Source organism: Globicephala melas, chromosome 1 (genome assembly GCF_963455315.2).
Source record: "Globicephala melas chromosome 1, mGloMel1.2, whole genome shotgun sequence".
Taxonomy (NCBI): Eukaryota; Metazoa; Chordata; class Mammalia; order Artiodactyla; family Delphinidae; genus Globicephala; species Globicephala melas.
In genome coordinates this window covers 39,380,087-39,402,967 of record NC_083314.1, presented here as the reverse complement: position 1 = coordinate 39,402,967, position 22,881 = coordinate 39,380,087, and the positions used below count along the sequence as shown (strand labels likewise).

General features: G+C 41.8%; 1 protein-coding gene across 3 annotated transcripts in view; it reads left to right on the top strand.

The window, feature by feature from the left end:
* Positions 1 to 22,881, top strand: part of KCNH1 (potassium voltage-gated channel subfamily H member 1) — a 416,698-nt gene that overhangs the window by 16,799 nt on the left and 377,018 nt on the right. For 2 of the 3 annotated variants that reach the window (XM_030872943.2, XM_030872942.2), the window contains exons 2-3: positions 14,048 to 14,171; positions 17,912 to 18,018. In XM_030872943.2, the coding sequence (XP_030728803.1) occupies positions 14,048 to 14,171; positions 17,912 to 18,018 (231 nt within the window). Of the gene's footprint in view, positions 1 to 14,047; positions 14,172 to 17,911; positions 18,019 to 22,881 lie in introns of those variants that run through there. The other variant, XM_060294397.1, reaches the window with a different exon arrangement.

Sequence of the window (22,881 nt, the reverse complement as noted above, 5' to 3'; positions counted from 1 at the left end):
TGAGTCAAGGGCCTGAGACATGTAAGGGGTTGGTCTTTCTAAAAAACATTTTTTTAAAAAAGAAGAGAGAAAGTGAAAAGGTCTGACAAAGCACTAGTAGTGTTCTAGAAGGGATTGTATTGTCTTTTTTTCTGTAGGTATTTTGTGAAGACTGTCACCAGTGTGATTCAGTAGTGCCAGGAGGCAGGAGAGCAGATGCTTTCTCAGTACCCTTTGGAGTATTAGAGGTTTGCTCCTTGTTCATGTGTCAGAGCCCATTTTATCCTCATTGGAGACTGGCTGAAGGAGCCAGAAGAAGGTCAAAATACAGCATCAGCTTTTTTTTACTGTTAAACTAGATTAGAGAACATAGCAGTGCTATCTGTCTCCTTCCTCAAGCCTAGGCGTTGGCTTCTAGGCTGTGAGTTACTGACCTACAACTAGGCCAAGAATCTGACGGCAGAGGGCTGGCAGGGCCTGTCGCAAGTACGTTCTGAGTGTCATAAGGAGACAAGTAGCTCAAGCCCTCCCTCTCTTCTCCCACCACACTGGGGCTCAGGCTAGTTTGAGAGGCCAAGACACACAGAGTGGACACCTCTTGCTCTTAGTATGCCTACTGATAGCTTGATGACTCTACTTAGGGAGGTATAAGTGAGGGGGAGGGAGAAAAGGGTCGAAAGTATTCATTACAACATTTCTTTCTAGCGAAATGCCCAGGTGTGGAAGGGTAAGTGTTGCCTTCATAAAAGCCCTTTACTAAGGTAGAGCTTGATAGAGTTACTGTATTCTGCCTAAACTAGAGTCCCAGAGTACTACCAAGGACTCTGAAGGCGTCTCAGAATTTGTGAGCTCTGGTTCTGCTGATTCTGTTAAAGATTATTGCAGAATGTCATACAGTTAAGAACATTGGCTTTGGCGCTTGTGATGGTTAATTTTATGCGTCAACTTAACTGGGCCATGGGATGCCCAGATATTTAGTTAAACATTATTGTGAGTGTTTCTGTGAGGGTGTTTTTAGATGAGTTTAGCATTTAAATGAGTAGACTGAGGAAAGCAGATTGCTCTCCCTAATGTGGGTGGGCCTCATCCGATCAGTTGAAGGCCCAAATAGAACAAAAGTCTGACCCACTCCCGAATAAGAGGGAATTCCTCCTGCCTTACTGCTTTTGAGCTGGGACATTGTTTTTTTTTTTCTTGCCTTTGGGTTTGAACTGAAACACTGGCTCTTCCTTGGTCTTGAGTCTGCCAGCTTTCAGACTGGGACTTATACCATCAGTTCTCTGGGTTCTCAGGCCTTCGGACTCGAACTGGAACTATACCGCTGGCTCTCTAGGGTCTCCAACTTGCCAACTATAGACTTTGGGACTTGTCAGCCTCCACACGCACCAATTCCTTATAGTAAATCTCTGTCTGTCTTTCTGTCTCTGTCTCTCTCTCTCTATATGTCTATATATATCTCCTATTGGTTCTGTTTCTCTGAGTAGCCTTGACTAATACACTGTTAGATGTGAGACAGTACCTGCTCTATTAGATGTGTGATGTAGGAAAAGTTCCTTTGATTTTCTAAGCCCTCTTACAAGATCTATAAAAATGTGTTAATACTAGTGCCTGCGCACCTGATAGATGAGTATTAATACATGTAGTCTTGGTGGTGATGATGCTGTCTTCATAGATCAAGAATGTTAGATATCCTAACATTTCTCAGTTTAAAATCTTCAAATCTCTGAGATCCAGATCTGGCCAATTCTTTTTGTTTGTTTTTGAGTTTTTTTTTTTGGCCGCGGCCTGTGGCTTATGGGATTTTAGTTCCCTGACCAGGGATTGAACCTGGGCCCTCAGCAGTGAAAGCGTGGAGTCCTAACCACTGGACCGCCAGGGAATTCCCCAGATCTGGCCAATTCTGATGCAGTCTTAGGAGATTACGTTATTTTTTTTGATATTTTGTCCATGCAGTGGGTTACTTTCCCAATTGTTTTGTTTGGCTTCAAAATAAGTTTTCATTTACTGAGCTTGGAAATAGTAAATAATCTGAGTCATTTATGGTTGGATGTGGAATGCACAGCTCTCCATTTGGCTAGAAGATCTGTGTCACTTCACTAGAGCCCTCTTAGCTGGCATTCTTAACCAGCAGGAATATAGCCAGCTGCCTGGAGGAATGAAGGAGCCTTGGCTCAACCAAGTTGCTGTCATGGAGTCCTTGCACCAGAATTTATGCACTTTTTTCAGGAGATTCCCACTTTCTGAGCCCGTCTGTTCTTATGACAGATACACTTCTGGAGGAATGATAGCGAATTGACTCAGACCCACCTAGGTCCACTTCTTTATTTTATTTAACAGATCTTATCTCTCCCTCACAAGCTCCTGCCCCACTGACCAGCAAGGGGAAATTAGTTAGTGGGGGGACTCTGAACCTCCCAGCTAGTATCTCAAGCTCTTCCAGTTTAGGTAGTCTTTTGGGGCAACTCGGTTTGTGTTCAGATGCCGATTCTATCCACCCCATATGCTTCTCTCCACATGGTGTGTGTGGTGGAGGCAAGCACTTGCGTCACCTCTGGGACCTCAGATCCCCAGATGCAAGGCCTTATTTTCCCCCACTATTTCTTTGGATCTCTGGCAATGGCCGCTGGTTGCTGGGTGACCAGTTGATCTGTGGGGCTCAAGTCTGCAGTTGGTGAACTTATGTTCTGTTCTTTGGATCGAACAGAACTTGGTGCTCTGCCCCAACTCAGCATATATTCTCTTTCTGTGTGTGTGTGTGTGTGTGTGTGTGTGTGTGTGTGTGTATGTGTATATGTAACTTGACCTAATCGAGGCTCTCACTGGCCCTGATAGTTTCCTGAACCCTCAAATTAATCTTAGGCTTGGGCAGTTTGACATGCAGCATTTGTCTACATGGTCACCCCACTCCACTCTGATAACCATCTGCTTAGGCAACTACAGCAGCAGTGGGACAGTTGGAACCTTCTGGATCCTTTCCAGACCCCATAGGAGCTGAGGGAGGCTCAGGAGTGCTGACAGGACCAGCACCTTTGAGTCACCAGTGTGGTGGTCTCTCCCACCCCTGAGTCTCAAATGGAGATCCAGACACAACATCTCCCCTCTCCTCCTCCTCTCCTGTCCTTCCTCCTCTTCTATCATTGTGTGGAAGGAGGACTGCTCTAGAAATAGGTTGGCACACTAAATTTTAAGAAGTAAGAGGTGATAGTTTACGAGAGAGAAGAGACGAAACATTGGAAAGATAGACAGGAGAACCCAAGCATTTAGAGGAGGAACAATTCATTCCACCCACATCAATATTTCCTGGGGGCATCATTGTATATTACAAGGAAGAATCATAATATAGGATGACAATAATGGTAATGGTAACTCACAAAGGTCTCGTTATACTTAGCATTTTTACAGGAGGGCACATCAATCTAATGTGTTGCAAAGATTTTCATAGAAATGGTCTGATCTTAGTACTTAGTGGAATAAGAAGGAGACTATGTAATATAATGATTAAAAGTACGGATTTTGAAGTCAGATAGACCAGGTTCAAATCCCAAATGTACCCTGCTGTAACTATGTCCTTAGAGAGTTTTTTCATGAGTAAAATGATAAAGTCCATGACACTTCATTCAGTAAAGTAATACCACCTCACAAAGATTGTTGTAAAGGTTAAAAAAACCCCTACTTTGGTATATGATAAAGTACTTAGTACAGAGCCTGGCACAGAGTAAATTTCAGTGAATGGTACCCATTCTCATCAATACCTGGAATATCACCTATGTAGAATCCCTTAGTTCTTGATGATATGTGATGTTATGGTATTTGTATGGGTAGCCCCCAATTTACAAATCCAGAGATTGTGCTCTGGAATGTAATTTATAGATTACTTATTTATATCTTATTAATTGAAGAGAATCCAGAATATGCCCTTTTCCCGCCAACCAGAGCAGGGTACACGTGCGGGTGCTAGGGATGGGGTAGGGAATGGGGAAGAATTTCTAAATGCTTGGGTTCTCTGGTATTAGAAGGAAATGTGTTTGTGACTGGAACTAGAATTCTTTCCTTCATTCACTCCAAGTCCTTGGATAAAGAGGGAATTCTTTTGTTTTCTCCCAAGGCATATTGTTTAATTAATTTGTTTGTTTGTTCAATTGAAGAATAGTTAATTTACAATATTGTGTTAGTTTTTGGTGTACAGCAAAGTGATTCAGTTATACATAAATATATAAATACAATTTTTCATATTCTTTTCCATTATAGTTTATTACAGGATAGTTGGAATATAGTTCCCTGTGCTATACAATAGGACCTTTTTTATGTACTTTATATAGAGTAGTTTGTACCTGTTAATCCCAAACTCCTAATTGATCCCTCCCTCCCATCTTTTCCCTTTGGTTCCCATAAGTTTGTTTTCTATGTCTACGAGTCTGTTTCGGTTTTGTAAATAAGTTCATTTGTATCATATTTGAGATTCGACGTACAAGTGATTTCATATGATATTTGTCTTTTTCTGTCTGACTTACTTCACTTAGTATGATAATCTCTAGGTCCATCCATGTTGCTGCAATGGCATTATTTCATTCCTTTTTTTGGTAACTGAGTAATATTCCTGTGTGTATGTGTGTGTGTGTGTGTGTGTGTGTGTGTGTGTGTGTACACCACATCTTCTTTATCCATTCGTCTGTCAGTGGACACTTAGGTTGCTTCCGTGTCTTGGCTATTGTAAATAGTGCTGCTGTGAACATTAAGGTGCATGTATATATCCAGAGAAAACTCTAATTCAAAAGAGGGAATTCTTAGCCCTTCTATCACATAGTGAGTAAGGAGTCTTGCTATTTGGAAGCTATAATTTCTTGCTTGGGTTAGCAATGAAAGGAAACTCTTTTGGAATTTTATTCTATGATGAGAAATCCCCTAAGTGGATGATCAATAGGCTGATGATTCTATTTCTACTGCACTTCCGGTTCTTTGTTTCCTTTCTAAAGTCAAAGAAAATGCTAGTGGACTTGGTTTTCCCAGATAAGGCTGTAATATGCACCCCAGGAACAGTGGCAATGCTTGAGGAACAATCACTACCTTTAAAAGATGACCAGAATACTTTTATGAGAAATTACAGTGATATCTGGAGCTTGAAATATATCCTGTTCTAATTTTTTTAGTAACTGAAAAATTTAAGCAATGTTAATCTTTTCTGATTAAATTCATTAAAAATTAAGAATATACTTATTTTTATCAAAGTAGTATATGTTCATGGTTAAAAATATCAAACTGAAAAGCTTATAAAGAAAAACAGTCATCCTATGCCTTGTCCTTTCACCCATCCTGCTCACCAGAGGCCACATTTTCTAATTTTAGCTGTTTCTTCTTATAGTTTCTGCCAGGTCTCTAAATAACATGCATTATAGCTATTTCCAGATTTATCAATTTTAGGTATTATCTGTTGACTTCTGTTAATTTATTTGAGCTTTTAGCTTACTTTATCTACTTCCTACTCCTCCTCTTAATATAATTATATTACTCCCTTATTGATTACCTTTGCAGCTTTAAGTGAAATATTTATACCTTTCTTTTTACTGTATCAGCTCTAGATACCATCTCATGATTGTTTTCTCTTCTCTCTCTAAGCTTATCATTTGTATTTTTGCAGTGTTAGAATTGATGTGGTTATTCAGATACTTATAGTTAAATATTCCATGCTTTGACGTTTTTATTTTTGACATCTTTATTAGAGTATAATTGCTTTACAATGTTGTGTTAGTTTCTGCTGTATAACAAAGTGAATCAGCTATACGTATACATATATCACCATATACCCTCCCTCTTGCATCTCCCTCCCACCCTCCCTATCCCACCCCTCCAGGTGGTCACAAAGCACTGAGCTGATCTCCCTGTGCTATGCGGCTGCTTCCCACTAGCTATCTGTTTTACATTTGGTAGTGTATATATGTCCATGCCACTCTCTTACTTCATCCCATCTTACCCTTCCCCCTCCCTGTGTCCTCAAATCCGTTCTCTACATCTGCATCTTTATTCCTGTCCTGCCCCTAGGTTCTTCAGAACCATTTTTTTTTTTTTTAGGTTCCATATATGTGTTAGCATACGGTATTTGTTTTTCTCTTTCTGACTTACTTCACTCTGTATGACAGACTCTAGGTCCATCCACCTCATTACAAATAGCTCAGCTTCATTTCTTTTTATGGCTGAGTAATATTCCATTGTATATATGTGCCACATCTTCTTTATCCATTCATCTGTTGATGGACATTTAGGTTGCTGCCATGTCCTGGCTATTGTAAATAGAGCTGCAATGAACATTGTGGTACATGACACTTTTTGAATTATAGTCTTCTCAGGGTATATGCCCAGTAGTGGGATTGCTGGGTCATATGGTAGTTCTATTTTTAGTTTTTTAAGGAACCTCCGTACTGCTCTCCATAGTGGCTGTATCAATTTACATTCCCACTAACAGTGCAAGAGTGTTCGCTTTTCTCCACACCCTCTCCAGCATTTATTATTTCTAGATTTTTTGATGGTGGCCATTCTGACTGATGTGAGATGATACCTCATTGCAGTTTTGATTTGCATTTCTCTAATGATTAGTGATCTTGAGCATTCTTTCATGTGTCTTTTGGCTATCTGTATATCTTCTTTGGAGAAATGTCCATTTAGGTCTTCTGCGCATTTTTGGATTGGGTTGTTTGTTGTTTTGATATTGAGCTGCATGAGCTGCTTGTAAATTTTGCAGATTAATTCTTTGTCAGTTGCTTCATTTGGAAATATTTTCTCCCATTCTGAGGGTTGTCTTTTCATCTTGTTTATAGTTTCTTTTGCTATGCAAAAGCTTTTAAGTTTCATCAGGTCCATTTGTTTATTTATTTATTTATTTTATTATTATTATTTTTTTGCTGTACGCGGGCCTCTCACTGTTGTGGCCTCTCCCGTTGCGGAGCACAGGCTCCGGATGCGCAGGCCTCGTGGCCATGGCTCACGGGCCTAGCCACTCCGCGGCATGCAGGATCTTCCTGGACCGGGACACGAACCTGCGTCCCCTGCATCGGCAAGCGGACTCTCAACCACTGCGCCACCAGGGAAGCCCCCTATTTTTGTTTATATTTCCATTTCTCTAGGAGGTGGGTCAAAAAGGATCTTGCTGTGATTTATGTCATAGAGTGTTCTGCCTATGTTTTCCTCTGAGTTTCATAGTGTCTGGCCTCACATTTAGGTCTTTAATCCATTTTGAGTTAATTTTTGTGTATGGTGTTAGGGAGTGTTCTACTTTCATTCTTTTACATGTAGCTGTCCAGTTTTCCCAGCACTACTTATTGAAGAGACTGTCTTTTCTCCATTGTATATTCATGCCTCCTTTATCAAAAATAAGGTGACACTATGTGTGTGGGCTTATCTCTGGGCTTTCTATCCGGTTCCATTGATCTATATTTCTGTTTTTGTATCAGTACCATACTGTCTTGATTACTGTAGCTTTGTAGTACAGTCTGAATTCAGGGAGCCTGATTCCTCCAGCTCCGTTTTTCTTTCTCAAGATTGCTTTGGCTATTCGGGGTCTTTTGTCTTTCCATACAAATTGTGAAATTTTTTGTTCTAGTTCTGTGAAAAATGACATTGGTAATTTGATAGGCATTGCATTGAATCTGTAGATTGCTTTGGGTAGTATAGTCATTTTCACAATGTTGATTCTTCCAGTCCAAGAACATGGTATATCTCTCCAGCAGTTTATATCATCTTTACTTTCTCTCATCAGTGTCTTACAGTTTTCTGCATACAGGTGTTTTGCCTCCTGAGGTAGGTTTATTCCTAGGTATTTTAATCTTTTTATTGCAATGGTAAATGGGACTGTTTCCTTAATTTCTCTTTCAGATTTTTCATCATTAGTGTATAGGAATGCAAGAGAATTCTGTGCATTAATTTTGTATCCTGCTACTTTACCAGATTCATTGATTAGCTCTAGTCATTTTCTGGTAGCGTCTTTAGGATTCTCTATGTATAGTATTATGTCATCTGCAAACAGTGACAGCTTTACTTCTTTTTTTCCGATTTGTATTCCTTTTTTTTTTTTTTTTTTTTTTGCGGTTCGCGGGTCTCACTGCTGTGGCCTCTCCCGTTGTGGAGCACAGGCTCCGGACACGCAGGCTCAGCAGCCCTGGCTCACGGGCCCAGCCACTCCACAGCATGTGAGATCTTCCCAGACCGGAGCACAAACCCATGTCCCCTGCATCGGCAGGCGGACTCTCAACCACTGCGCCACCAGGGAAGCCCTGTATTCCTTTTATTTCTTTTTCTTCTTTGATTGCTGTGGCTAAAACTTCCAAAACTATGTTGATTAATAGTGGTGAGAGTGGGCAGCCTTGTCTTGTTCCTGATCTTAGTGGAAATGCTTTCAGTTTTTCACCATTGAGAATGATGTTGGCTGTTGGTTTGTCATATATGACCTCTATTATGTTGAGGTAAGTTCCCTCTGTGCCTACTTTCTGCAGGGTTTTTATCATAAATGGGTGTTGAATTTTGTCAAAAGCTTTTTCTATGGAGATGATCATATGGTTTCTATTCTTCAATTTGTTAATATGGTGTATCACATTGATTGATGTGCGTATATTGAAGAATCCTTGCATTCCTGTAATAAACCCTACTTAATCATGGTGTATGATCCTTTTAATGTGCTGTCGGAATCTGTTTGCTAGTATTTTGTTGAGGATTTTTGCATCTATATTCATTAGTGGCAATGGCCTGTAGTTTTCTTTCTTTGTGACATCTTTGTCTGGTTTTGGTGTCAGGGTGATGCTGGCCTTGTGGAATGAGTTTGGGAGTGTTCCTCCCTCTGCTATATTTTGCAAGAGTTTGAGAAGGATAGGTGTTAGCTCTTCTCTAAATGTTTGATAGAATTTGCCTGTGAAGCCATCTGGTCCTGGGCTTTTGTTTGCTGGAAGATTTTTAATCACAGTTTTAATTTCAGTGCTTGTGATTGGTCTGTTTATATTTTCTATTTCTTCCTGGTTCAGTCTCAGAAGGTTGTGCTTTTCTAACAATTTCTCCATTTCTTCCATGTTGTCCATTTTATTGGTATAGAGTTGCTTGTAGTAATCTCTTGTGGACCTTTGTATTTCTGCAGTGTCAGTTGTTACTTCTCCTTTTTCATTTCTAATTTTATTGATTTGAGTCTTCTCCCTTTTTTTCTTGATGAGCCTGGCTAATGGTTTATCAATTTTGTTTACGTTCTCAAAGAACCAGCTTTTAGTTTTATTGATCTTTGCTATTGTTTCCTTCATTTCTTTTTCATTTATTCCTGATCTGATCGTTATTATTTCTTTTCTTCTGCTAAGTTGGGGTTTCTTTGTTCTTCTTTCTCTAATTGCTTTAGGTGTGAGGTTAGGTTGTTTATTTGAGATGTTCTTGTTTCTGGAGGTAGGATTGTTTTGCTATAAATTTCCCTTTTAGAACTGCTTTTGCTGCATCCCATAGGTTTTGGGTCGTTGTGTTTTCATTGTCATTTGTTTCTAGATATTTTTTGATTTCCTCTTTGATTTCTTCAGTGATCTCTTGGTTATTATGTAGTATCTTGGTTAACCTCCATGTATTTGTATTTTTTCCAGATTTTTTTCCTGTAATTGATATCTAGTCTCATAGCGTTGTGGTCGGAAAAGATACTTGATACAATGTCAATTTTCTTAATTTTACCAAGGCTTGATTTGTGACCCAAGATATGTTCTATCCTGGAGAATGTTCCATGAGCACTTGAGAAGAAAGTGTATTCTGTTGTTTTTGGATGCAATGTCCTATAAATATCAATTAAGTCCATGTTGTTTAATGTATCATTTAAAGCTTGTGTTTCCTTATTTACTTTCATTTTGGATGATCTGTCCATTTTGACTTGGTTGTAGAAATTCGAATTTAATAATGTGTTTACATGACAGTGATGTGATATAGTATGATTTGGTTTCCCTTCCTGCACAGCTTTTGTTTTCTTTGATGTTTCTAGTTTTCTTTTCTGCCCCCCAAATTATATATGTTTACTAAACTTTGTTTTAAAATTTTAACATGCCTCAGTATCTTTTTTAAAAAAATTTTTTATTCATTCATTTATTTATTTATTTTTGGCTGCATTGGGTCTTCATTGCCACGCGTGGGCTTTCTCTAGTCGCGGCGAGTGGGGGCTACTCTTCATTGTGGTGCACGGGCTTCTCATTGTGGTGGCTTCTCTTGTTGTGGAGCATGGGCTCTAGGTGTGTGGCTTCAGTAGTTGTGGCACGTGGGCTTAGTAGTTGTGATTCGTGGGCTCTAGAGTGCAGGCTCAGTAGTTGTGGCGCATGGGCTTAATTGCTCTGCAGCATGTGGGTTCTTCCCAGACCAGGGCTTGAACCCATGTCCCCTGTATTGGCAGCCAGATTCTTAGCTGCTGCGCCATGAGGGAAGTCTGCCTAAACTTTTTATGTTATTCCAGATTATCAGGAATATCATTAACTCCTGACCTCCTTTATCTCTAAATAACTTCTCTTCTGGAACTTCTGTTCTCTGAAGCAATCCATATTGAATGTTTTCTATTAGCTTCCTTTCCTGCTTTCTATATTTGGAGCCACATTTTTTTCCTAGTTCCCATGTTGTCTTCTTTCATGTATTACTCCCTCATTTTGCTGATAAACATCCTCAAGTAACTTCCTAAGAAAGAATATATGGGAAATAAATTTCCCATATCTTACCTGAAGATCATATCTGAAAATATTGTTATTCTACCCTCAGATTTGATCATTTAATTTAAAAAAAAAGTCTTCTGTCCTATTCTTGTGTTGTTCTTTCTGCTCTTCTTATTAGGATGCATGCTGTTTTTCTTGATTGATCTTCTGTGTCTTATTTTTTTATGTCTCTTTCTGTACTGTACTCTGTGAGACTTTATTTTGTCTTCTAACATTTATGCTGAATTTTTAATTGTTACTTTGAATTTACAGGAGCTCTTATTTACTTGTTCATTTGTTCTCCTATGGGTCTTCCCCACCCCCACCCCCACCCAGCATCTTGTTTTTGTTTTATGGGTATATTGTCACTTGAGTCTTTCTGAGAATACTAATTAGTTTTTTTTCTTTTTTTAAGTTCTTCTTAAGAACTTAAGAGAGAGAGTTAAACTGACTAGACTTCATATGAACTCAGGGATAATTCAGTGAATTTTGTACTTCTTTTAAGGCTTAGTTACTCAGTTCAAGAAACGTGAGTTTTTTCAGAGAGAGAAGACCAGCATGAAGGGTTAGCTTGTCTCCAGAATAAAGTCAGAGCTCCCTGATATTCAAGACCCTTTGCAGTCCAGTCTGCAGGCTCACCTCCTGCTCCTTCGTCTTCCTGGCTGCCCTGTGTGTACACCAGTCTGCTCTGTGTCCTGTGCTGCCCGACCTTTGCTCATGCTGGGTCCTCTGCCTGAAATTTTCTGTTCTTCCCACAGCCTCTTACATTTACCAGAGGCAGGCGTCGTATTTTCAGTTCTCTGTCTATTTTTGTGTCATCTGTGGCAGGTACATTTTAGGCATTGAAAATGTTTAAGTGAATTTTACTCATCCTTCCAGACGAGAGCAACTTCCACTGTGACCACTCAGAGACACAGTCCTTTACCTCCCTCGAACAGAGTTAAGTATTTCATGCCCTGTTTAGGTAGTTGTATGCAGGCCTATTTGTTCTGGTAAGTTCCCGAAGGGCATGGGCCATACCTTGTCAAGCTGGATATCCCAACGTTTTGCATTGTGCTTGATATACAATGGGAACTTGAAGTATTTGTGCATATATAGGGAGAGACAGAGGGAAGGACTGGCTGTGTATTTTTACTAAAGGCATATTTATAAGATTAGCAGGTTTGCAAATTCACTTCATGATGGTGCTGTTTTCTGTTCCTTTTCAGTATATCAAAGCATTCCCAAGAGTACATTAAGAGTAACTTACTGTATTACTCATCACAATAGATATGTACACAGATGCGTATCTTCAGCAAAGAGAAAGAAATTGCACAAATAAGTGATAGGCGCTCTCTAAATTTAGCCGGGGGTTAGAACTTTGAAGCTGTGCGTATTCATAAAATGAATCCCTCTAGTTGAAGTCCCTGCTCAGACTGACAGTAAGCGTAGCTTCCATTGCTAATAAATAAGTAAGTAAGCTCTTCTTTCATTTTAATTCTGCTACTTCTGACTGTGGAACCAATATTGTTGTTTTATCTGATGCTGAATCTCTGACCCTGTGAGGCTCAGGTTGGCTGCAAGTGCCGTAGCCCATGAGGTCAGCAGTGCCCACGTCACCACACCCAGGGGTTCTCAGTGAGGAGTCGTACTTCCAGTACACAGCTGAGCTCTGACAACTTGGAGTAGAAGGAAATTTTGAGCAGGAAATGAAGGAGCCACGGCACCCACCTTAGATTGGGGAGCCAGGCGTAGGATCCCGGGTGGCCCTGAAGGCATCTGCAGGCTGGGTGAGGGATGCAGCCATGCTCTCCTAGCAGGAAGGCGTGGATGAGCACCCCACGACCTGGTGACCACCTGCTAGTTCCCTCTCGTGTCCACCGTCAGAGGCTCAGGTGCGTGGGGTCCATCTGGCTGAGGTCAGGTCTCTCTTGGCGGGGTGGGGAGCCACTGCTACAGGCCCTTTAGCTGTCAGCTTTCCTGGTGGCCGAAACCACCAAGCAGAGACATCACCTTTCACCAAGATTGCTCACACTGGAAGGGGCTGCAGCAGATTGTGAGGGCACAGTGAGGTAGGTACCATCCTTTTGGACCACCAGAAAGGAACAGATATCCAGGTACGCTGTATAGCTGGAGCACTGCTGAGAGTCTTCTCAAAGCTGGTGGCAGCTAAGCTGCCCACTCAAATCTAAGAGCCTTCGAATGTTTGCAAGTGTTAATAAACAAACCAAATGTCAGAAAAAAGAGTAGATTATGGTATTTAGCTATTCCTCCTGCCTCTCCTTCCTCTTTTCCTCACATAGATAGGAAAGGATGGTTACCCATATTGTGCATAAACTGTAAATGCTGTACTAGAACAAAATTAACCTCCCAATTAAATGAGGACATTACATGTCACCATAATTCCACTCCACATAGTGTATATATATAAACAAAACCCCCTCCGGTTTACAACAAAAGAAGGGTCTGTATGTGTGTCCTTTCATTCCTTTTTTTGGTCGGGTGGAGGTGTGGAAGGGGTGATTATTCTGTGGAGGGGAGAGAGCCAAGCCAAAATAATGATTATATTGAAGTTCTGGATGTTATTTGCTTAAGGTCTTGAAAAGAGAAGAGGGACACTTGATTTCCTGAGCACAAAAGGTATCGAAGACTTCTGATCTTTAAAAATGTGGAAAGTGGTGAGAACACGCTAAATAGCCCAACATATCTGGCTTACTTAATCCCCGCATCACAAGTGAATGGTGGGCCGCTGCTCCATGAAAGAGCTCTGCAATGTGCTTTCTGCGGCTCCATGATTTCAAAATCAGTAAGAAAGTTTTTGTCATTGCCAGCATCTTGATCAGGTTCTATAGAGCCCTAGCATTAGGAAGGTCTAAGTCACTTCTTTATGGAGAGGAAGGCTCTCTGGTGTGTGTATTCCAGGAGGCAACCTGCTGTCCCCTTGCCTTTCTAAGAAGGCCTTCTCCTCCAAGGATCAGCAAATATTAATCAGGGTGCATAAGGCCAGTTTGTAGCTTCTGCCCAAAAGACTGACAGGGCCAAGATGCTGGATGGAGCCCAGAAGAAATTACTTTTGGATTCTCTCTGGCTCCACATTACCAGCATAATCTCACGGAGATGAAAAATTAGGACTTGAGTATGTCTTACGGAAATCACTGGATTTCTGCCGAAAACGTCGGTTGGTTGGTGAAGCATGCTTCCTTTGGAGTACAGAAACCTCAGCATTTGCATTCCAAATATTCAGTTCTAAAGCTCTGTTCTTCTGTATTCCTCAGAGGGCCATTTTGGAGGGAAACAAAAATACCTGGATTGGTTATTATTTATGTCCTCATTGATTCTCAACTAATGTCTTGCCTCATATGCCCTTTTCTTTTCTCCTTCCCCTTCTTCTCCTTCTGTTTTGTTTTTTTTTTTAACAGATACTAATTTTGTGTTGGGGAATGCCCAGATAGTGGACTGGCCTATCGTGTACAGCAATGATGGATTTTGCAAGCTGTCTGGCTATCACAGGGCGGAAGTGATGCAAAAAAGCAGTACCTGCAGGTATTTATGTTTGGGGTTCTGTTCAACACTCTATCATGGTATCTTTTTGGAAAAAGAAACTGGCTTACTCAGCTTGGGAATTTCCTTTCATGCAGCGTTCATTCAGGAATATTTATTGCACGATCATCTCTAGTTCACACACTGTACTGGGAAAATCAAAGAAGATCTAAAACATAGTCCCTACAGCTAATGAATTTACAGTCAGTGACATGGGAGAAAACCTAGAAACACTCAGGAAAATCATTTTATCAATAAAATGTGAACTCAAAATTTTATGAGGGTTTAGATGGAAATTATGTGAAAGAAGATTAAGTGAAATCAAATGAAATGGATGACTTTAGATGATTAAATTAATTTTAAAACACGTATGGCCGTTTTTTAAGAATAAACAGCATGTTGGAGACAAGGGCCTTGTTCATAGGGCTTTTCATCAGAAAACGAGAAGAGAACTATGTCTTGCTGCCTTGTTGCTGTCACATCTCTCTCTGATCACTGACTCAAAGGCAGAAGCAAAGGGTGCTGTGAAGCTTGTGCATTTGACAGGGTTCCTAACCAAGCAGCGCCCTTGGGCCGTGGCACTAGAAAAGCTCTTTTAGAGCATCTTCAAGGTGTCCTGCGGAGCGTGTGACCCGGACCCTGTGCTGCCCCAACAAGGTCTTGGCTCCACAGCCTTTGGCGCCTCTCACTCCTCGCCTTCCTCAGAGTCTTCTGTCTTCAGTGGTGTTCGCATGCAGTGGAATCATCTTCCTAAACCTGCTACACCCAAAAGTGAACTCATCTCCAAAGGGTGGAAAAACCCATCTGACCCAGTCATAGTCTTTGGTTCTCAGAAGTTGCATTTTCTTGATATTAAATCAGCCAAGTAACTCATTTGGTGAAAAGTATTAAATGTTTTGAAAATATTATCATTTTCTTAAATTTTAGGTTTTTGGGACTGGGAAATGGAAAATTGAAGATTCCCTCAAAGGAGAGGGGTGGGATACGGAGGGTGGGAGGGAGACGCAAGAGGGAGGAGATATGGGGATATACGTATATGTAGAGCTGATTCACTTTGTTATACAGCAGAAACTAACACACCATTGTAAAGCAATTATACTCTAATAAAGGTGTTAAAAAAAAAGATTCCCTCAACGGTTTAAAAATGATGACTCAAGTATTACGATAGAATTCTCTTATATTCTCGGTGTGCTGTTATCCTCTTAAGTATCTGTGTATGTGCATCTGTGTCTCCATCTGTACGTGCACGTACACAGTCAGAACACACTGGGAGAGTGAGCTTCGCTTTTTCGTGTGACTTGAGCAGCCTTTCCTTACCTTTCTTGCTTCTTATTGGCTATAGTCAGACACTTTAAGAAAATCAGATAAGAGAACTGGATAATTTAGCCAACTTTCTTTTACGCGCAGCTCTAAGAAACTTATTTAATTCCCTGAAGGTGTCCCTTCTCTAGAAGGAAAGTAAACGTGCCTTTGTGTTAGCCACATCCCTAATTGCTCAGGAGCCTTTTGGCTTATTTCTTGCATTGCAGGCATCTGAAATCTAATGTCCAGACAAAGGAAATGTACACCTACCACTAAACTACAACTTGAAAAAGTACATAAGAGTAAGGAAAGTTGGGCATAATTATGGTACTTCATTTATTTGAAGACTCCACTTTGCAGGGATTGGTTTTACCTTGTGAAGGAAATTGCCAGCCTATACAACCATCACATAAGTCACTTATCTAGCAAATCCATTCAGAAAGGGAAAGTGGGAGGAAGCTAAAAAGGCCTTAGAGCAAAACCAGCTAAGTAAAATGGTTATAGAGCTTAAGTTTTTACCTCCTGGGAGAAAGAAATCCTCTTGTTCTCAGGCATGGCTAATTTAGTCTTGATCTATCCTTCTTTTTAAAGGTAATTCACCCAGCTCAATTATCTGTTTTCCTGGTTTATAGATGAAGAACACAGCCCCAAAGCAGAGTACTACATGAGATGGGCTCACGGGGAACCACAGATAATAGCATCTCTCAGTGGGCTGGGAAGGGACGTGATAACAAAAGTGACACAGAATTCATAAAGTCAATAGCTAGGGCACTTTTCTTGCAGGGTGCTGGAAAGTGGAAGCTCACAGTAAGCCCACGGCTGTTCCAGTATCAAGCTAAACATGGCGCTTGACTTGGTTCAGGAATTGTGCTTGATAACTTCTGAGGTTCTTGTTAGTTCTGAAATTCTGTGATTCTATGATTCAAGTCATCAAGAAAAAGCTAAATTGCACAGTTAGGTATGCGCAATTTTAGAAGATGGGTTGTGTATTGTTTGGGAACCCACGCCGCTGCTTCTATACATTACATAAGCCTTGAGGGCTGAGCATGGCTGTCCTTCCTTGTTGGTGTCGTCTGAAGGCCTGGGGTGGGCAGGGGACATGCTTGGGCGGGTCCATGGGCAGCCTTTGTTGGAGGACTGGCTTTTCCAGCCCCATTGAGGGATGGTTTCTCTCCTCTCACGTTTTGTTAGTGTCGCTCAGCCTAGTTGTTGGGAATGTTATCCCATTCCTAGAGGGAAAAACCTTGGTCTTCAGACCATATTCAGTGTGCGGACCCAAGAAAATGGACAGTCCCGGCAGTTTTCCTTCCTCTGCTGAGAACCAGTATTAGTAGGCAGAAGCTTCTACTATCCAGAGGTTTTCTCTAATTTTTTTTCAGGATGCTTATTTACCCTGTTAGTTTACTTTTCTCCAAATTGTGAGGAGTGTGGAGAAGTATTAGAAAGAACTTGTAGAATTTTATCATCTGGATTTATTCAACCCAGAGCTCTTTTTTCTTTTTTAGTGGTGGGGTAGGAAAAAGAGCTGCACAGACAGTGGCTGAATCTTCTGTTTGCTGAATCTTCTTTTCTTTCCTTAGCTACAGTATGTCTTGATGTTTAGAGCATCAAATTGCACCCTTTTTCTTGTTTGGTGACTTTTTTTTTTCCTATTCTTTTGTTTAATTTGTTAGGAATTAGAAGAGGAAAAATCTGTGGTCCAGATTTATTCTGCCATCCTTCTCAGGACGTCTCTCAGAGTTGTATTTCTAAAATGCAGATCTCGTTATGTAACTCTTTTGCCTGAAACCCTGCAGGGGGTCTCCCTGCATTGCTTTCGGGATAAAGTTTAAATGACTTCACCTGACCTGTAATGCCATGATCTCCTCCATGATCTGGCCCTTGCTTACCTCTCCATATTACCTGTTGCTAATTCTCCCCTTACTGTCTACATTCCAGACATATGGAACTGAACCGTATTCAGGTTCCAGAATTAACCTTCCTCTCACCTCTGTGCCTTTGCACATGCTTGTCTTTTGCCTAGAATGTTCGTTTCCCTCCTTTTCTCAGCAGATTTCCACCTGCTCTTTAGATCTCTTTTGTTCTTGCCTCTGGGAAGCCTTTTCTGACCACTCAGACAGTGCTCTGTGCCGATTCTTAGTGTTGTAATTCCTCATGTGTTGGTCATACTATATTCTCTAATCTACTGTTTTCTGATCTACTGTTTTCTAGTGTATCTCATTCGACTGTCAGTTTTGGGGGGACAGGGATGGAGTCTTGATTCCAGCTCAATCAGTAAATCGTTTTTGATTGAACAAATGTTTTCATTGTGTGTGTGTGTGTGTGTGTGTGTGTGTTCCACAGTGCATAGCACAGTGCTGGGTATAGAGCAGGTAAAAACAGATGCTTGTAGAATAATAAATACTTGTTCATCTAACTTGGGCTGTTTGGTTGCTTTGCAGTTTTATGTACGGGGAGCTGACTGATAAAGACACCATTGAAAAGGTGCGGCAGACATTTGAGAACTATGAGATGAATTCCTTTGAAATTTTGATGTACAAGAAGAACAGTGAGTATTCAGACCATTCTGAACCATACCTTGATGTGCTTGGAAGAGTAAAATATCTCCTCTTTCTCTGTTGCTGTCTTAGGTTTTCTTTTCTCCCATCAGCTAAATGTTGTTCCTTGAAGCCAGTGTGTATGTTGGGGTAAATGGTATGGATTGATGAGTTACAGTTCTTCACATGAGCATTTGTACTTGTCACTAACCAATTAAGACTTCGTGATCTCTTTTCTGCCCAGAGTTAGTGTTTTTCCTATTGGTTTCCTTATGTTGAGTTGTTGGCCTAAGGCACTTGTAGACTTTAAGGCTTCTTAGGTGGGGAGGGAGGAGGTGGGGTAGAATCTCTGTCCAGTTCACATTTGTATCTATCTCCCTACAGCACTTAGCACAGCGGGTAACACCAGTAGATGCCCAATTAAGAGTTTCTAAATAAAATTTTGTTTCCCTGGTGACCCCAGTTTTCTGTCAGAGACAGTATTAATCAAATTAATACTGTAATCACTGTTAGTCAAAATGTATTGTTAATTGGTATTTGTTTTGTGTATAATAACTTCCACAAGTATATTAATGAAGAATCTAGGTCAATAGCTATACACAAGTATAGAACTTGCTTTCTCTTAGCAGTTTCCTGTTGAATGGAGATTAATTGTATTGGAAGTATGGAAAGTGGGCTGTATGGAAACATAGCTGTAGCAGGGCTGCAGAGGTGTTGAAGAGTGCTTTGTTTTTTAAATTTAATTTAATTTTTATTATTTTTTAATTTTTGGCTGTGTTGGGTCTTCGTTGCTGTGCGCGGGCTTTTCTCTAGTTGCATCGAGTGGGGGCTACTCTTTGTTGCGGTGCAAGGGCTTCTCTGGTTTCTCTTGTTGCAGAGCATGGGCTCTAGGCATGCAGGCTTCAGTAGCTGTGGCACGTGGGTTTCAGCAGTAGTGGCTCACGGGCTCTAGAGCGCAGGCTCAGTAGTTATGGCACACAGGCTTAGTTGCTCCACGGCATGTGGGATCTTCCCGGACCAGGGCTCGAACCCATGTCCCTTGCATTGGCAGGCAGATTCTTATCCACTGTGCCACCAGGGAAGACCGAGTGCTTGGTTTTTCAAAACACTATTTGGTTGTAAGAAATCCTGTTCTTTACATGTAGGATTTAACTAAGTAGGTCATTGGTTCACTAGAACATTTCCAGAATGGCCCAGGTGGCACGTTAGGATAAGTGTTTATTTTGGTGGCATTCAGGATGATATGTTTTGCTCTGGAAAGCAGTGGGCACATCTGGAAGGAGCTGGGACTTTTTTTCAGTCTGGAGTGTTGGTGCAGGCAACCGAGAGGACTCTTTGCTTGGTGGCCAGTGCAGACGCTGAGCTGAGAGATTAGCTTTGGGCATCAGCAACTCTGAGAGGGTTGGTCCTGCACTTTCACACTAGAGTTGCTGCCTTGTACCATTTCACCTCCTCAGCCAGTAGGTCTAGTTCCTACCTCGAGACCTACCCTAGTTCCTACCCTGAGACATTTTGCCAAATAGGCCTGAGAGGAATGAGGTGAAAGACTGTGACTTGCTCCGTGCCAGCCCTTCCTCTACGGGAGACATAACTCAAAGCAACAGCTGTTCCCAGGAGCACGCCAGCAGTGCCTTTGCATGGGAGGGGAGGGGTCTGCCCGTGAGCCCAGAGCTAAGGGAGTGAGTTAAAGGTTTCCCACACTGGTAGCTTTGTGTCCTGAACAGTGTGGATTTCCCCACATCACAGACTACTAATCAGGTAGGCGCATCACAAAGATAATGCCTTGCGTTTATACTTTGCTTCAGAGTTTTCAAGCTTCATTAGACTATGCATTTAACTTGCTCAGAGTCAACTCTACACGGTGGGCATAAAAGGAAGAGAGAGGGAAACATAATTAAAACTGAATTAGTGATTCCACTTGCTATTCTCTTCAGTGGGCATGTACCCCAGAGTGAGTATGAGATGGCAGGGGGGAATCTACTGTTCCCTCAGCTGCCTCGGCGGCTGAAGGCCTCGTATTGTGAGTATCTCATCGCACTGAGGGTGATTCTGGTACTTCCGGTTCTGTACGTTAGGTAGACGTGGCCTAGGCATGGAAGCCAGTCAGTTCAACTGATGTTTTTACCAAAGAATCAGCATCTCTTCCCTCCCTGGAGGTTGTGGTGGGCTTATTGAGAGAGACGCATGCCAGTCTCCAGAGAGGCATGTCAGCCTGGGCATGGACTCTACTTCATGGGTGATGTGAAGGCATTCTCAAGAGCAATTGTGGTCATATGCAACTTCTACCCTACCCTTTGATTTTAGAAAATACACTCTGTGGAAGGTATGACGCCACTCTATTTAAAAATGTTGAGAGAGCCCTGTGAGGTAGTCATGGCTGACGTTACGTATCTCCATTGTATAACAAGGTAAATTCCTCACCCGAGGTCATGCAGAGCCAGGACCTGGTTTCCAGTGCTTGCTCCGTGGCTGTTCTTTCCAGACGGGGTTGGTTTTAGTCGGGGCACAAGGCAGGGCCACCACATATGGTGGTGCAGGCTCTACCCTGCATGGGGGCAACCAGAAACCAGTTTGCTTGCTAGGTCCTCAGTGCACCCTGGCCTAGAACTGCATCTGTGCTGAGGGAGGAACTTCTCTTTCTAATTTACACAAGGATGTCCAGTGGGCTGGCAGGGGTTTCGTCCAAGGCTAAGCCTGTACATAAAACATGAAGCAGACATGGATGCAGATGGTGTTGGTTTCTTCCTAGGAACCTGTTCACTGTCCCCAACTCCTCCAAATCTACCCTCACCTGAGGAAGAATTTAGAAACTTCAAATTATTTTTTAAGCCTGGGTATTTTACAGTTGCACCAAATTCTATGTTTTTGTTAATGGCTTTTTACTGACCAACTACAGGCATACCTCAGAGATATTGTAGGTTCGGTTCCACAAAGTTTTTGGTTTTCCAGTGCATGTAAAAGTTGTTATAGTGGTATACTGTAAACATAACTGTCTATTAAGTGTGCAGTAGCATTATGTCTATAAAAAAACAATGTGTATGCCTTAATTAATTTTTTGCTAATCATCATATGAGCCTTCAGTGACTTGTAATCTTTTTGCTGTAGAGGGTTTGAAATATTGTGAGAATTACCAAAATGTGACACAGAGACATGAAGTGAACAAATGCTGTTGGAAAAATGGTGTCAATAGACTTGCTCAATGCAGGGCTGCTACAGACCTTCAACTTGTTAAAAAATAAATGTGGTGTCTGTGAAGCGCAATAAAGCGAGGTCTGACTATACTCTGTCAGACACTAGACTTGCTCCTAGGAACGCGGTTACGAAAAGACAGACCCAGCCTCTGCTTCCACAGTGTTTGCAGGGGTCGGGGGCCACATCACAGTATAGAGCTGTAAGTGTTTTGATGGTGACATCACATGGGGGGTGTCCCTTCACCCTAACTTAGGAGGTCAGGGAAGGAAGTCTTCCTAGCAGGCAGGAAATTCATGCAGAAACTGAAGGATAGTGGGGAGTTAGGCAGAGAGAAGGGCAAAGAGTATCCCAGGCTGATGAAGGGCACGTGGAGAGGGCAATAGGGGAGAGCAGCACTGACATTTGAAGAAACGCAAAGCAGGACTCCTCAGACTTTGACAGGATATATAACATCACCTGCAAATCAAAAAAAGTATATACTTGTATTCGGTAGGTCTGCAGAAGAGCCCAAGATTCTGCTCCAGGTGATGTTAATGCCGCTGGTCCACGAATCACACTCTGAGTAGCAAGGACAGAAAGCAGCTGCAGTGAAGGCTGACTTCCACGCCTACAGGGTGTGTCCCTACCCGGCTGGATCCCCTGCACCCAGCACAGTGCCTGACCCAGAAGGTGTTCCACCTGAACTCATGGAGTAATTAAATAAATCTGTAAATGCATGGGTCACCAGTGTAGCTGGAGAGGTTGAGAAGGGCCGATCGTGCAGCCCCGTTAAAGAGTTTAGAATTTGTCTTAAGAGCAGAGGTGGTGGGGACAGAGGGTGGCGTGAGAGGCGTTGAGCGGTTTTAAGCAGGGTTAAGTGTGTAATAGTAAGATTTTCTTTTCAGAAAGATGACTCCGTTAGAGAGTGGAGATGGAATGCATCGTAGGAGACCAGAGGTGGGAGACCCGTTAGGAATCACCGTGGCGGCAAGATGATTGTGGCCTGCTGGGGGAGCGGTGGGGAAGACGCAGCTGAGAAGGAGAGGTGTCCGGGGAAATGGGAGGAGGCTGAGCCTAGGGACTTGCCAGTGGAGCCCACTGACTGGCAAGTGTCTAGCACACAGCCCAGCCCAGAGGAGGCGCTCGGCCCATGTTTGCTGAGTGACTTTGAAAGGAACTTGACAGTTACCAAGAAACAGATGAGTGACCCAAGAGTATGTGATTCACAGTGAGGGCTTCGGAGCCAAGGAGCAAGCCTTGTGGGGCTGAACTGACCGGCTGGCCTGGGAGGAGCAGACTGAACAGAGATGGATGGGAGGAGAGAGAGGAGGAGGCAGGTTTGCTGCTACTTTCACAATTTGTGGTTCAATAGATTGAAACTTTCAGCATTTTAAAGCAGTATGGAGTCCCGTGGGGGAAATGTCACCCCATTTGAGATTTTAAAATGTGAAATGTCATCATTTAAAGGAAAGTTTTTTTCTTTTTTCTCTGATTTTTAAATGAATGCATTTTTACTATGGAGAACACGTATGAAGGCTTAAAGAAGAAAATCAATCACCCTAAAGACTCAAAGACTTGGAGAAATACTACCATCCTATTAACATTTTGGTGTTTTGTCTTGCACATGTTACATAGTTGAGACTTTGACATGTATGCAATTTGAAATTGTACATTTATTTAATTTTTTTATCATAAAAATATCC